The sequence below is a fragment of the Phaethon lepturus genome, unplaced genomic scaffold, assembly GCF_000687285.1.
Source record: "Phaethon lepturus isolate BGI_N335 unplaced genomic scaffold, ASM68728v1 scaffold10051, whole genome shotgun sequence".
In the NCBI taxonomy this organism is placed as follows: Eukaryota; Metazoa; Chordata; class Aves; order Phaethontiformes; family Phaethontidae; genus Phaethon; species Phaethon lepturus.
In genome coordinates, this window is record NW_010515541.1 from 48,032 (window position 1) to 61,139 (window position 13,108).

The 13,108-nt window shown below is 39.5% G+C and overlaps 1 protein-coding gene across 1 annotated transcript in view; it reads left to right on the plus strand.

The window, feature by feature from the left end:
- The window catches only part of CRB1 (crumbs family member 1, photoreceptor morphogenesis associated), a 75,962-nt gene that overhangs the window by 7,928 nt on the left and 54,926 nt on the right, over window positions 1-13,108 (plus strand). Inside the window, exons 3-5 of the mRNA XM_010295801.1 lie at window positions 1,415-1,610; window positions 4,790-4,929; window positions 6,126-6,308. Of these exons, the coding sequence (XP_010294103.1) occupies window positions 1,415-1,610; window positions 4,790-4,929; window positions 6,126-6,308 (519 nt within the window). The remainder of the gene's footprint in view (window positions 1-1,414; window positions 1,611-4,789; window positions 4,930-6,125; window positions 6,309-13,108) is intronic.

Here is a 13,108-nt window from a genome sequence, read left to right on the forward strand (position 1 = left end):
GTGAACCTTAAACTGGAGGCACAGGACCGGCAACTTCACACATCCACTGTTCTATATGTGGTCTCAAGAAACTATAGAAATATGTTCTTTAAAATTACAGCAATAATATTTCATAACTACTAGAAAGATGGACTTGCACTTTTATGTTTAAGTACAATGAAAAATATCTATGAGCTAACATCCTCAAATTTTGTTTTGATATTTTAAGGTATTTACAGGTATTTATCTAGAATATCAATTTTCAATCTTTTTTAAAAAAGATTCTACATTCAAAAGGGTCAAAATAAATTAGTAATCAGTAGTAAATTAGGAACAGTGCTAAATATTAGCAATCAGTTTTTTAAGAAAAATATTCTTAAGATGTACAAATAATCACAGCAAAACAGAGTTGGCAAAAACAGCATAAAGAAAGAATTAGACATGAGCTCCTAAATAAATTGCTAAGACAACACTCATCATCAAAATGTGTGTGTTCTTAACTTTTGAAAGCCTGCCCCATCATCTTGTACTGAAAACTTCACATCTCCAAAAAAATGGAACCCATTCTCAGGGCTGCAAATTCTCTTTCAAGTAGGAAATTCCCCTGAAAACAATTTACAATACTACTGCTACTTTGGTAAGCCAAATAAAATATAGGGAAGTCCACTTAAAAGCAGCTGCTTCATTATAATTTGCCATTTTGCATCTGTTTTGTGGCTGATACTGTAGCTGTTAAATTGACTTGGCAGTGAAAATTATTTTTAAAATTATCACTCTTTATTAGTCAAAATACTAAATAAGTGCATAAGCATACAGCACCCTGAAATAATCAAAGCAGGAGCTTCAAGGCAGTAGGTATGAAATCATCTTCGTATCTCCTGGATTGTGCTAGAGATAAGAAAAAGGAGTGTATATTTAACCTGCCAACTATCACAAATAGCTATAAACTAATATTAGCACATTTAGTGCCATCAATTATCTCTGAAGAGCAGCTCCAAGACTCCGACCTGTTGCAAAGATGGCATCATAGACCAATTTATTTACACACTGTTAAATCTTAAAAAACAAAATCACTAAAGCACAGCCAAACCGACAGCTTTAACTGTGCAGCTTTAAGTGGACTCTGAGGTCATTAAATTACTAGTCACTTCTGTATCACATAAATATGATAGTGGCATGATTTGAATAATCTGAAAATCAGTTTGTTCTGTTTCCATGTTCAAGCTAATGTAAGAAGTTGTTATTCTACGTATTCTCATGAATAACAGCTGGTTTGTTCTTTTGTAAATTCTCCCAAGCCTTGAAAAAAGTAGTCTTGAGGAAGAAAACACTGAGGGGTAAATACCTTTTAAAAATAGGTAATTACTTAAAAAAATAATTAGGTGAATATTGTACTTCTAGATTTGGAGTTTGCTCATTTTCTTTGCTTTTGAAGGTACAAACTGTGAGCTGGAAATAGATGAGTGCTCATCACAACCGTGCCTGAATGGTGCGACCTGCCAGGATTCCCTAGGGAGCTTTGCCTGCTCCTGCACACCAGGCTTCCTCGGAGACCTCTGCGAAACCAACATCGATGAGTGCGTCAGCTGGCCGTGCCTCAATGGGGGACAGTGCACAGACGATGCCAATGGGTACGTCTTCTACAGCTGAGTTACGCTAATGTGAGGTGCTATTAGCTCCTCTGCTTGCGGATGGGAATGCTATGAGAGCCTGCACTGTCATCTTCTCATCAAACTTTAGTTCCAAGAGAGATGCAAGAGTGTATAAAATTGAATTTGCCAATAGCAGCTGCCCACACTGACAGACAGAAGCATTAGGAAAGAGAGGCAGAGGAAAACAGTAATAATAGTAACCACAGTAATAGATCTCATTAGGAAATGTGTCAGGAACTTTACAGGCATATGGGGCCACAGCTCCTTATTCAAAACAACCTGCAGTCCATGGACAAAGAAAAAAATAAAAAGAATACAAGGCAACAGAAAAGTAAGTTTCTCCACCTGACGTTAATAGTCCTACACAGAGGTCCAAGCACAGCCCAGGCAGCCAGAGCTCTGGCGTTTGTTCACCAATACTGGCTTTGCATACTCAGCACGAGATTCCCAAAACTGAAAGTGTGTATAAACGCAAGGCTATGTTATAGCTATATATAAAAAGCTGAAAGTTCATGAGTGTGCTCATGCAGGCACTCCCCTCGGCAGTATAAGATTTGTCCTCTACTGTGTATTTTCCAATTTTATAAAGCAGTTTTGAAGATTTTAGTGCCACAAACATCAGTCCAAAAAACATGTCAGTGAAAGGCACGTTTGCCTTGAATGAGAGGGGGAAGAGATCATGTTCTGGGAATGAACTTTTGTACAGTGTGGTGACATGGCACCAACCTTGCGGAGCTCCTTTTCAGCAGCACTGAATGACTCTGAGCAGGACAAAGCAATTTACTGTTTTCCAGCATAGCTAAAACACGACAGCAGGGAGAGGGAGGGCACCTTGCGCCCGACTAGCTGACAGCAGACCCACTTAGTAACCTGCAAGCCTTTTGAGGCTACACACATGAGGTGAGCAACTGGGATGCTCATTCAGGCCATACTTAATCTTACTCATTTTTCTCCTAGCTTTTAAAGCTGAGGTACATATAAGAGCAATTTTAATTGGCTTGTAATACCGCAGGATATCTGGAGAATGATTGGAGCTTTTCCCACATTTGTTACATGATGAAAAGGGTTGGACAACAAAGCAATTCAAAACAGAAGGGTGTCTATCAATTTCCTTCCTTTTGTGTATTTTGGGGGTTAAATGAAGAATTGTAGTCTTTTAACAGTAGTTTTCCTTTTCTGACTAATGCTACAGTACAGCTCAGGCTTTTTTGTGTGCCACCAGCTCTCAGAAATGTGCAAGGTGACAGATTTGGCATTTAAAGCTGTAAATACAAACACCAAACCAAATTGTCTCCCAAATTTCAGGCCAATTCTTCCAGTGTGGTTTCATGAATGCAACAAAGTAGAACCCCTCCTCCTAAAAAAACCTCAAACACATATTTGTGCATTTCTTATTTAAATTCAACGATTTACAGAGGCGCTTTAGCTGGACCTACAAAACCTGGTGTGCACAGGCACAGAGGATATCTCTGCATGCTCCAAGCCTATTTTCCTTAGGAAACATTCCCAGGACCTTCAATGCTCTTTTGATTGCATAGATAAGAACATCTGCATGTATTGCTTTTTGCATATTGTGAGAACATCAAACAAGAAGCCTCAAAAATAGGTTATGTAGAGTTTCTAAGAGTATCACTCTTAATAGAAAAAGCCATCTGCCTGCTCTGTCACAGCCTGCCCACAAGCAGGGTAGACTCCAGAATCCCTGAAGGTCCACAACAACATCAAACACTTAAAGATACCCAATAGAAACCACACACAGGTGGGGCTTCACATTAAGCAGTGAGTTGTGAATATTCCTCACTGTTCCTTCTGGACCAAAGGGAAAAAGGAACATGGACTAAGGCAGAAAAAAATCTTTCACCACAAAGCTGAACAGCACCAAACTGAAGGCACATGGAGGAAATATGTGAAAAAAACAGCAAAAGAAAGAGACTTCTGTTTTGAGAACGTACCTCGGAAGGAAAATTATTTTTCTGATTCACATCTTCCTCATTACTTTTTATATGCTAAATTCAAATGCCAGCTGGTCTAAGTCATCTCTGATTTTGATTTAAGAATAATCCATGCACTAGTAATAAGCAGAAACGTCTGGCAGGCTAGTTTATGTACACTTAAAGAGTGTAGTAAAAAATCTACACTTTTTTGGTTTGTTAGATTCCATGAGCCAGTTGTTCTCTGATGCTCCCTTATGTTCAACAATTTCGCTTTCTCTCCATGTATTTACTTTAAGTCTAAGACTTAGATATTAAGCACAAAATTATCAAATAAGTATACTTATCTCTTGTTCAGCAAGTTTCCCTTGATTTCAATTGTACAATAACCAGTGCATCATTTTAATGTAAAAAGAAAAAATATAAGAAAAAAAAAATTGTTTCTGATAATTGTTATTAGAAAAAGATCATCCAAGCATGCACTTTTAACATAATTGTCTTGCAAAGGCCTGTCTTTTCTTATGACACATACAAGTTGACCTTAACTCCTATGCTTGGGTCATAAGGTATATGTGTTTTATAATTAACTTATCTGAAAAAAACACACAAATAAAAAACCCCAGACATACTGATTACCTGCACATTGTTCATTTACATATACTAGTTTGTTTACTTCTAAACCCATAACAGTATCATTGTTATCAAAATAAAGCTTTTATTACTGTTGTTATTGCAACTATGCAAGCAATTGATATTTTTCTACTAACCTAACAACAAAAAATATTGTTTTTCCTCAAAGAGAAAAATATCACCTAGTTGAGGAAAAGAAATTGCCTTATTTTCTGGCCAGTTCAATTTCTACTGCATCTCCCCTTTTCATTTTGTGAATAATGTTAAGCCTATAAAAATTGCATTGGAAATTACAGAAACTTTTTCCCCAAAAATTAAAAAAAGATGAAAAAAAAATTCTTAGAAGAAATGATCTGTCCAAACCAATTTGAATTCACAAGCAGGTTTCTTCCCCAGACAAATCCACATATTTCAGGAAAAAGCTCATTGTTGGTTCCCAATGGCTGTGGTTTCTCCTAGAGAGCCAGATGGCAGTCTCGAGCCTGGACTCAACAGTGCAAACTAGCCAAGGCTACACAAGGAGTCTGCATAGGTTTGGGAACAAAGCCCAGATCTCCTGACTTCCAGCTAGAGTGAACATTGCATTGTGTGTTGCAGGTACAGATGCAACTGTACTGGTACTGGATTTATGGGTGTACACTGTGAGACCCTAACTCCCTTATGTTGGTCAGAACCGTGCTACAATAATGGCACTTGTGAGGACAACACTGACAATTACACATGCCACTGTTGGCCAGGTAAGCTCCAAGTTCTCCTATAAACACTCTTTTTCACTGTATAGTAGGTATGTCCCCATTTTTTTTCTGATACAATAAAAGGTTGAAGCTATATAACCTTAAAAATACTCTATTGGCTTGTGTTTAGAAGGGCTTCAATCCTCATCAGGAGTCAGAGCCCTATGGGTAAGTTGCTCTCTTTTCCAGCTAAGGATTTCCCTGCACAGCAGAAACAAAAGTGCCAGTATTATGGAGTAAAGACAGGAGATAAGTCAAAGTTGGGATCCATCTTCCAGTTGCTTAATCCTTCAACCCATGCAATACATTGCTGCAGCTGACCCGTTTTTTACTCTTCACTAACATGACCTTATTTTTCAATGCAAAATATTGTCTGTTTATAAATAACAATTAAACTAGGTGTTACATTGGGAAACTGGTCTCCTTCATATCACCAATGCAATTTCTTCTGTCTAGCAGTGTGGGGTGAAACACACTGGGCTGTGTTCTCCTCTACCAGCAACACTTGCATATCCAGCCATTTGCAAAAAGGCTCCCAACAGTCCCAGTGGGGACACAGACACCGTGCTCTTCAAGAGACTTTGTGAATCTTTCAGCAGGTGGACTAACTACAAGTCTCTCTAGAAAGTTTAATGCCTGTGTCCTTACTGAGGACACAAGAGCAAAGCATACTGTGAGGCATAAGTGCCACAGTGTTGTTGGGCTACACAGTTCTTGGTGCATTAGAAATGGAAAGATTAGAAAGAGCCCCTAGCGTTTTCCAGAAATCATGGAGTTTTGTGGCACTTCAAACTCCAGGTAAAGCACTTTACAAACACCAAATAATTTATACTCCCTGCCCTCCTCTGTCATAGGGAGGTGATGCAAATGGAAAACTTCACACAACCTGAGAGCATATCTACACCACAATGCAGCACCTTGTTATCCACACAGATCTCCACCTTCCTAAAAAATACTGAAGTCTGGAGAGCACAGCAAAACGCGGCTAGCTAATGCAGAATAGCCATAGCAACAAGCTGCTGCGCGGCCCTGACAGAGAGCTGCAAGGAAACATTCACGCCTTCAAGAAGCATAGGAAATCTTTTAGCACATGACAGAGTCTGAAACCCACTGCACCTAACCTTCACAATAATATTTTCAGGTCTGGAATGAATGGACAGCACATCAATTAAACGCCTTCTCCTCATGGCTCTCCACAGGCTATGCGGGTTCCCGCTGCGAGGAGGACATCGGGGAGTGCAGCAGCAGCCCCTGCCTCTCCGGGGGTGACTGTGTGGAGCGCTCCTGGGCCAGCCACTACGGGAGCATCCCAGGCCTGCCGCCGGCCTTCAGCTATGACAAGGCCGAGGGCTATATCTGTAGCTGTAAGGCAGGCTTTACCGGTAAGATTCCTTTGTTGAAAGCTTGGGAAATTATGTACTGCAGTAGCCTGTTGTTTAGGCCTGGCTGCAAATAAATCTTGAAAATAATTTTGTGTTTTAAGGTGCCATAGTGCAAAGGGTCCCTCTGGTGGTCACCATACACACGTTTCAGTAGCGATTTGCATGCAACAAAAGGAGCTGGTTGCACAAGTTGTGAAGGTAGCAAGAGAGCAGCAGGCTCCAGGTACGGGCCCTAAGGCAGCGGGACAGTGACGTGGTCCCTCACATTACCTCGTCCGCAAAGCTTCATCATTCATAACCGCATTTGCTAGCGGGTGTTTTATCATGAGTTTGAAATTCACCATGCGCAGGCGTTACAGTGCACATACGAGAGCAATGAATAATATAAGAGTATTTTCATAAAACAACCATGAAACAAAACTCTCAATCTTTTGGCGTTTCTGTCGTCATGTAATTCTACATAGCAGTGCTGAGGACTGGCAGGAACACTTCTTCACCTGGGGACAAGGCAGTATTTTGTATAAAGTTAGCAGTGTAGTGTGTTGGTGATATTCTACAGCTTTAAACGAAAAATAATTTCAAGTTGTGTTCATAGCTGTGTTCTTAAGGGAAAAAAACCTATCGAAATTACAGATATCCATAATCCTAAGAAAGATGTGTTGATATTTACATTTAACACAGACTATACTATTTAGCACAGTTAGGTTTGGATTGTACGTTTCGGGGTTTACAGTATTTTTCTGTCAACTCCATTCCCTTTTTCCTTCTGAAGGAAAAAATACCTAATAACTCGATTAATTTAATCAGTCTTCAATTTCTCATTCTGTTCAACTCCTGAGCAGCTTACAAAATTTCCTGTGTTCCCCAGTGGGTTGCACGACTGACTTCTCCAACATAGCAGATACAGAAGTGCCTGGATAGCACAGCTTTCACTCTGAATTCCCAATTTATTTTTCTTCAAAGTGGCATTGAGACTTGTTTGCTTTTGTTCCATCCCTTCCCCTTAACTGTCCTTCCCTATCCTGTCACTAAGTGTTGCTGTTGTACTTCTGTTCTGCCTAAGAGAGTATAATATGAGGCTTCTACTAAGGCTTGTGATACCCAAGGCTGGCCTAAGCACCCTTACCTCTTCAACACGCCACTTCTTTCTCTGTGCTTCCTTCCAGTGATGTCCAACTTTCAAGTTTTGTTTACTCCCCTCTTGCTCGAATTTAAAAACTTCTGTGCTTTGACAACGTGGAAAGTGTTTCCTTGTTTAATCACCAGCCTTTATCCTCCCACTTCCATATCAATTGCCTTCACCTGGTTGGTTTGCCTGATTTGGGTCATGATTCTGCTGGTTTCGATAACATGGAGGACTGTCTTACTCCCCAGGGAGTCAGCAGACCCATGTACTGGCAGATTCTAATCAGTGTGAAAAAAGAGTGTCAGAATCTATTTAAATCAATTACTCTTAAATAATTTTTTTCAATAGGTAAGCTCCTGAATCACAAAACAGGACTCTCCAAAGCATGACTGAGAGAAGTCTTGGAGACCCTGAAATTTCTGCTGACTTCATATGCAAATTACATTACATTTTTTAAAATCTTTTGTAAGTTTAGTTATCTGTGTACCTGTTGGATACTATATAAAACTGTCACTAGGAAAAAAACAAAGTCATTATTCTTACCAACAGTGTGCCCAGGCAGCTGGAGGCAGGAAGAACATAATCTTTAACAGGGATGGCTGTAAAAGCTGCATGTGAAATGTCATTCAGTAACATGCTGCAAAATAATGGCAAAACAAGGTTAACCTTGCTACTCTTGTCAGCTCCTTCCCTGCCTTTGTTTTTCAGCAGGGCCCAAATTTTAAACTGTTTTAAACTGCTGGCCTCTGTGATCATTCAGGTGTCTTGAAAAATACTCAGTCCTACTAGAAGTCTTGAAAGGAACAAATCTGCAACCAACATTATTTACACAATTTGATTCTTAAAAATAAAAGTCCCTGTCAGGAGACTTATCCTAGCTAGGAACTCTTTGAGGCCATTGGATATATGTCCTGGATCCAAGATAGAAAGTTCCTGTGCAGGTTCTACAAAGGGTTAAAACTTCTTCAGCTCCTTTAAATCAAAGGGTTTGAGGATACTCAGATTTCAAGAGGTCTCAATAGTTCTGCAGTAGCAAGCCCTAGATTTTTTTATATTATGTTGGTCTGCTGGCCTCCTAGCACAACAGTACTTTTAATAGATTGGGTTTTCTTTTAAAGGGCTTGTGATTTGTTACTGCTCAAGGTAATAGTTACCCTAGAACTATGTCCTTTCATATCGTGGATATATTGTATTTCTCTAGCACTGCACATTTTTTCAAAAGACTGTTATTTGAAAGGTTAAACTTTTCACTTTCCTCATGAAAACATGTGGGAAAGGAGGAGGGCAGAGCTATGGATTTGGTAGTGACTCATTTCACCAGGTTGTAATAAACTTAACACGATGTCAAAATTAAAGAGCCTCTGAACTTCCAAGGTCTATTAAGTGACACATTCCAGGGGTAAACTGAGCCCGAGGAGGGGTGAGTGCGCAAGGCTCCCCGTGCCTCAAAAACCTTCATGGCCATGGTCCCCAGGTGGATGGGACAGTGCTGCTAGCAGGGATGAAGACCATCCATTTTACTTCTGCAGAATGAGTGTAAGAGGAGCAGAGCCATTGTTGTTGTAACCCATTTGTAGGCAGGGTGCCTGCTAACAGGCAGACAAGTGCTGGCTGCTGAGGACGTTACCACTTCTGGTGTCTTGTTATCAGCTATGTGCCAGTTGTGCCAACAGCACCGCTGCTTGCTTTGGCATCATGAATTCCTAAGTGGTTTTTGGCCTTTTCGTTTATTTGTCTTTTTTTATGTTTTTCCCATTTAAATCTCCTTGGCCCTTTTCCCAGTCTGTTGGACTGCTGTAAGAGGAAATAATATGATCAGACTGGTGTCGTATGCATATTGAATTCCTGGCATATGCATGGGGGAAAGAAACTGTCTCCTGGAGCCAGAAGATGAGGCAGATAAATGGCCAGTATGGGAGAGTGCTGAACACTCAACTAACTAAAGAAAATCTCAACCCAGGTACTGAGCTATGAACATCGTTGGACCAGTGCTTAAAAACCAAATCATTTGAACTCTCATTCTGCACATAAGCTAGGGGAAAGAAACACAGAAGCACACAGGGCGTCTGGCTTCCATTTCCCTGCACATCTTTAGGTGCTGCTGTAGGCAGACCACCCAGCAGACAACAGGGTAAACTATGTCTCAGCGAGCTATACTCCTCTCCCCTGGCCTGTGACAGTATTATACAGACATAACTATTCTTTATAAGTAATGGGTAGGATAGTAGGCACATTATCACTAACTTGGGAAGCTTAAAATACATACATATATTTTTGCTTGCTTTGTTTTTTAAATCCCCTTCTTAACCATCAGTACAATGACCACAGAGCTGCCAACTTTCTTAGTTATATAAAGTGATGTGAATCTTACAAAAATGAAGTCAAGCAGATGAATAGCAGAGCTCTCATCTTGTCCCCAAACTCCAAATTTTATTTTTTCCTTTATTTCCTCATCTGTCTTTCAGGTGTTCACACCACAGGGGTCAATCATTCCTCCATTACACCAGGTTAATTCACTTTATTTCATGGTCCGTCATCACAGTTTAAAAAGGTTATTTTCTCTTGATTCTGAGACCATAAAAGAATACAACACTGTTCAAGGAAAGAATGAGGACAAAAAAGGAGGAGACACAAAGAGAAAAGACAATTTTTAAATTAAGAAGGTGTCAAGGGCACTTTTCATGTTTCCAGTGGCACTCAGGTTTCTCCCACAGGCAAGGCAAGCACTCAAGTTCAAAATTAACAGGTCTGGAGGTACTGTTAACTAATTATTATTCCCATACAAGCAAAGGTTCAAGAAGGAAAATGCTGCTACTATCAAGCACCCATTCAAGGCCAGCTGGTTTAAAGAGAAATTCCTAATGCAAGTACCTCACATGTGAATCACTGAAAAACAGAATTAGGGCTTCTTACCACTCTGGAACTGCAGAGAGGCTGTAATGGGGATGCAAACACACATCTTTTCCACCTAAATTCAATTTCCAATCAGTACAGGATCCCTTTTACACTGTTAGACTGCTGTGAAAAGTTCCCTCACAAAATCGATTTTGTGGTGCTGGGCAATTGTGCAGCAAAACATCAAAAAGCATCACTACTTTCTGAGCATGGGAAAGAAGTTACTGCATATTTCTACAGTGTTGCCCTATCTCCGTTCCAGACTTTGTGATCGCCATATATTCCTGTGTTCAAAAGCACAGGGTGTAAGGAGGGGAAGGACCTTCTTTCACTGCTCCCAGCCAGTCTCTAGCTGCTCCGGCATTACAAGACCAGTGTAGGCAAGGACTGTATCAACACAAGATGCCCTCAGGTCCTGGCAGGCACTTGCTGCCTGTAAAAACCCTACACAAAAAAAGAAAATTAGCACTTTAAAGTACATTTTCCATCTCTACTAAAGCCTCTGATCTTGAAAGAACCTTTGGACAGGCTTTTAATGATCCTATCCTCTAATACTAGTTAACATTTCTTCAATCAGTAGCATCTTGGTAAGCAGTTGTTCACATTGTCATCAGAATTGGTTCCTTCTCAGTTTTCCCCTCCTCCTCAACTTTTGTCATGGACTTCTTCCTTCTCTTTTTCTTAATTTTTGGAACTGGTCAGGATATTCTCTTTGAATGACAGTGTGTTCTATAGCCCTGGCCTATGGACTACTCCAGGGGAAGAGGCAGACAGCTTTGCAAATGGATTCAGGCTCCAAGAATGCTTGTCTTTTTATTCACTATTGATCAAACTGCTTTCTTTGCAATAAGCACTAATCACATTTCACATGCTTAGCTCACAGACCAAACTCATTGTTAGGTTAGTCTAATTAGTCTATCTCTGGATAGTCCTCTAGAAGGAAAGCTGAGGTTGCACTCACAATTCACACACTCTGTAACATAAAGGCCATAGAATCGTAAAGGTTGGAAAAGACGTCTAAGATAACATTAAGTCCAACATCAACCCAACATAAAGGAACCATCAACCCATTTGGAGGAAACATACCTCAAAACATTGATGATAGCACTGAAATTAGCCTGTATCTGGAGGAATTTATGAATTTGCTATTCCTTTATCAGTTTCCATTACAGAACTCATGGGACATTTCTATTTCATTTCTACTGCAGGTAGTGTTCCTCTTCAACAACTGTAAGAAATACCATTTAGTGCAAGAAAGTGTAATTTTTACATTCTTGAGCCATATAAATCACCACAGCAGCTAAGACTGACTTGTGTTATTCATAACAACTCTTTCCTTAACAGCCTGTGTCTTGAGATACTTTGTGAAAGCCTAATAGCATTTTTAGCAAAAATTAATATTCTTATGACTTAACTTGCCCCCCTGCATGGCAGCGGACTGCGAGAGTGATTGTTTAAATGCATTAACTCTTGTTGTAATGGTTACCTAGTGTTTGTCATGGATTAAAGAATTGCAATTTAGTGGGAGACACTTCAGAAAACGGCAGCAGGTATCCCTAAGTTATATTGATACCACGGGATAATCTTTCTGTATTTACCACAGTATTCTGTAGCTTGGACGTTGCTCTCTAAAATCTGAACATTTCATGAATGCAAGCAAATTCAGTCATATATCATTACTGCAAAGTGCATAAGTATTATCCCCACTTCAGAAAAAACAAAAAAACCACTAAGGTCCAATATGATAATAAGGTATGACATTACCTTATGAACAGTGGAGTCTTGCAACAACACCTGGAGGGTGCATTTGTACATCATTATCAGATCCAGTCATCACATTTAATGTGCTCCAAGTAGAGACTGAAATATTTTCAAATCCTAGGTACAAAAGATGAACTTAGCATGTGTGCTAACTATAGAGAGGAATCCTTTTAATGAAATAAAATTAATCTTTACTGAAAACTTCAGCTTGTCCCTATTATTCCTATTGTACAAGGGAACCTTTTGACACAAGAGTATTTTTACTGGTAATGATGGTGGTTGTCAAAATTTTGTGAAAGCTGAACCATGATAATGAAGAAAGAAGCGCTTGAACTTTTCATGACAATGCTTTACAGAATTAATTCCCAGACCTGATAATTTGCTTGCAACTCTGAGAATTATGTTTAGGGTCCTGATACACCTCTGTATGTTTTTTCATGAGAGATAAGTATTACATGAGAAATACCGCTCCTCTTCTTGGTGCAAGTTGCACTGGAAATGCAAAGAGATTGCAGCCACCACTTCTGCATTATTCAGCACCGAAATAATGCATAAATGTCAAGATGTTTTGGGGTTTTTTTTGAGTTAGAAACATATGAAATTAAAACACTAGGAAGCATCTACCAAGATTATTTTGAGAAAATGTATAGTTTTATGCTTTAAAATTTCCCAACTGACCCATCGTTACTATGATCTATTTTCTCTACTTACACTGATATGTTAAGTTGTATAATGTAGTGCAACATGATTGACAGAGCCTGCAAGCAGTGGATATTTTGAATCTGGCACATCTCTCTGTGTTAGACAGTGTTGCACATAAACACTTCTTAGCATGAAAAGCTTTTTTCCTTGAAAGGAAAGAGGAGGGGATGAATGGCTTTTTCATCCATAAGCTCCCAGATCTTGCAACACACAGACAGGTAGTGTCCTTAGATTTAAGGAATCTCTAAGTAAGTCCAATACCTGACAGAAAATGCTTAAAAAAAAAAGAAAAAGACAATTGTATATTATTTGGCAG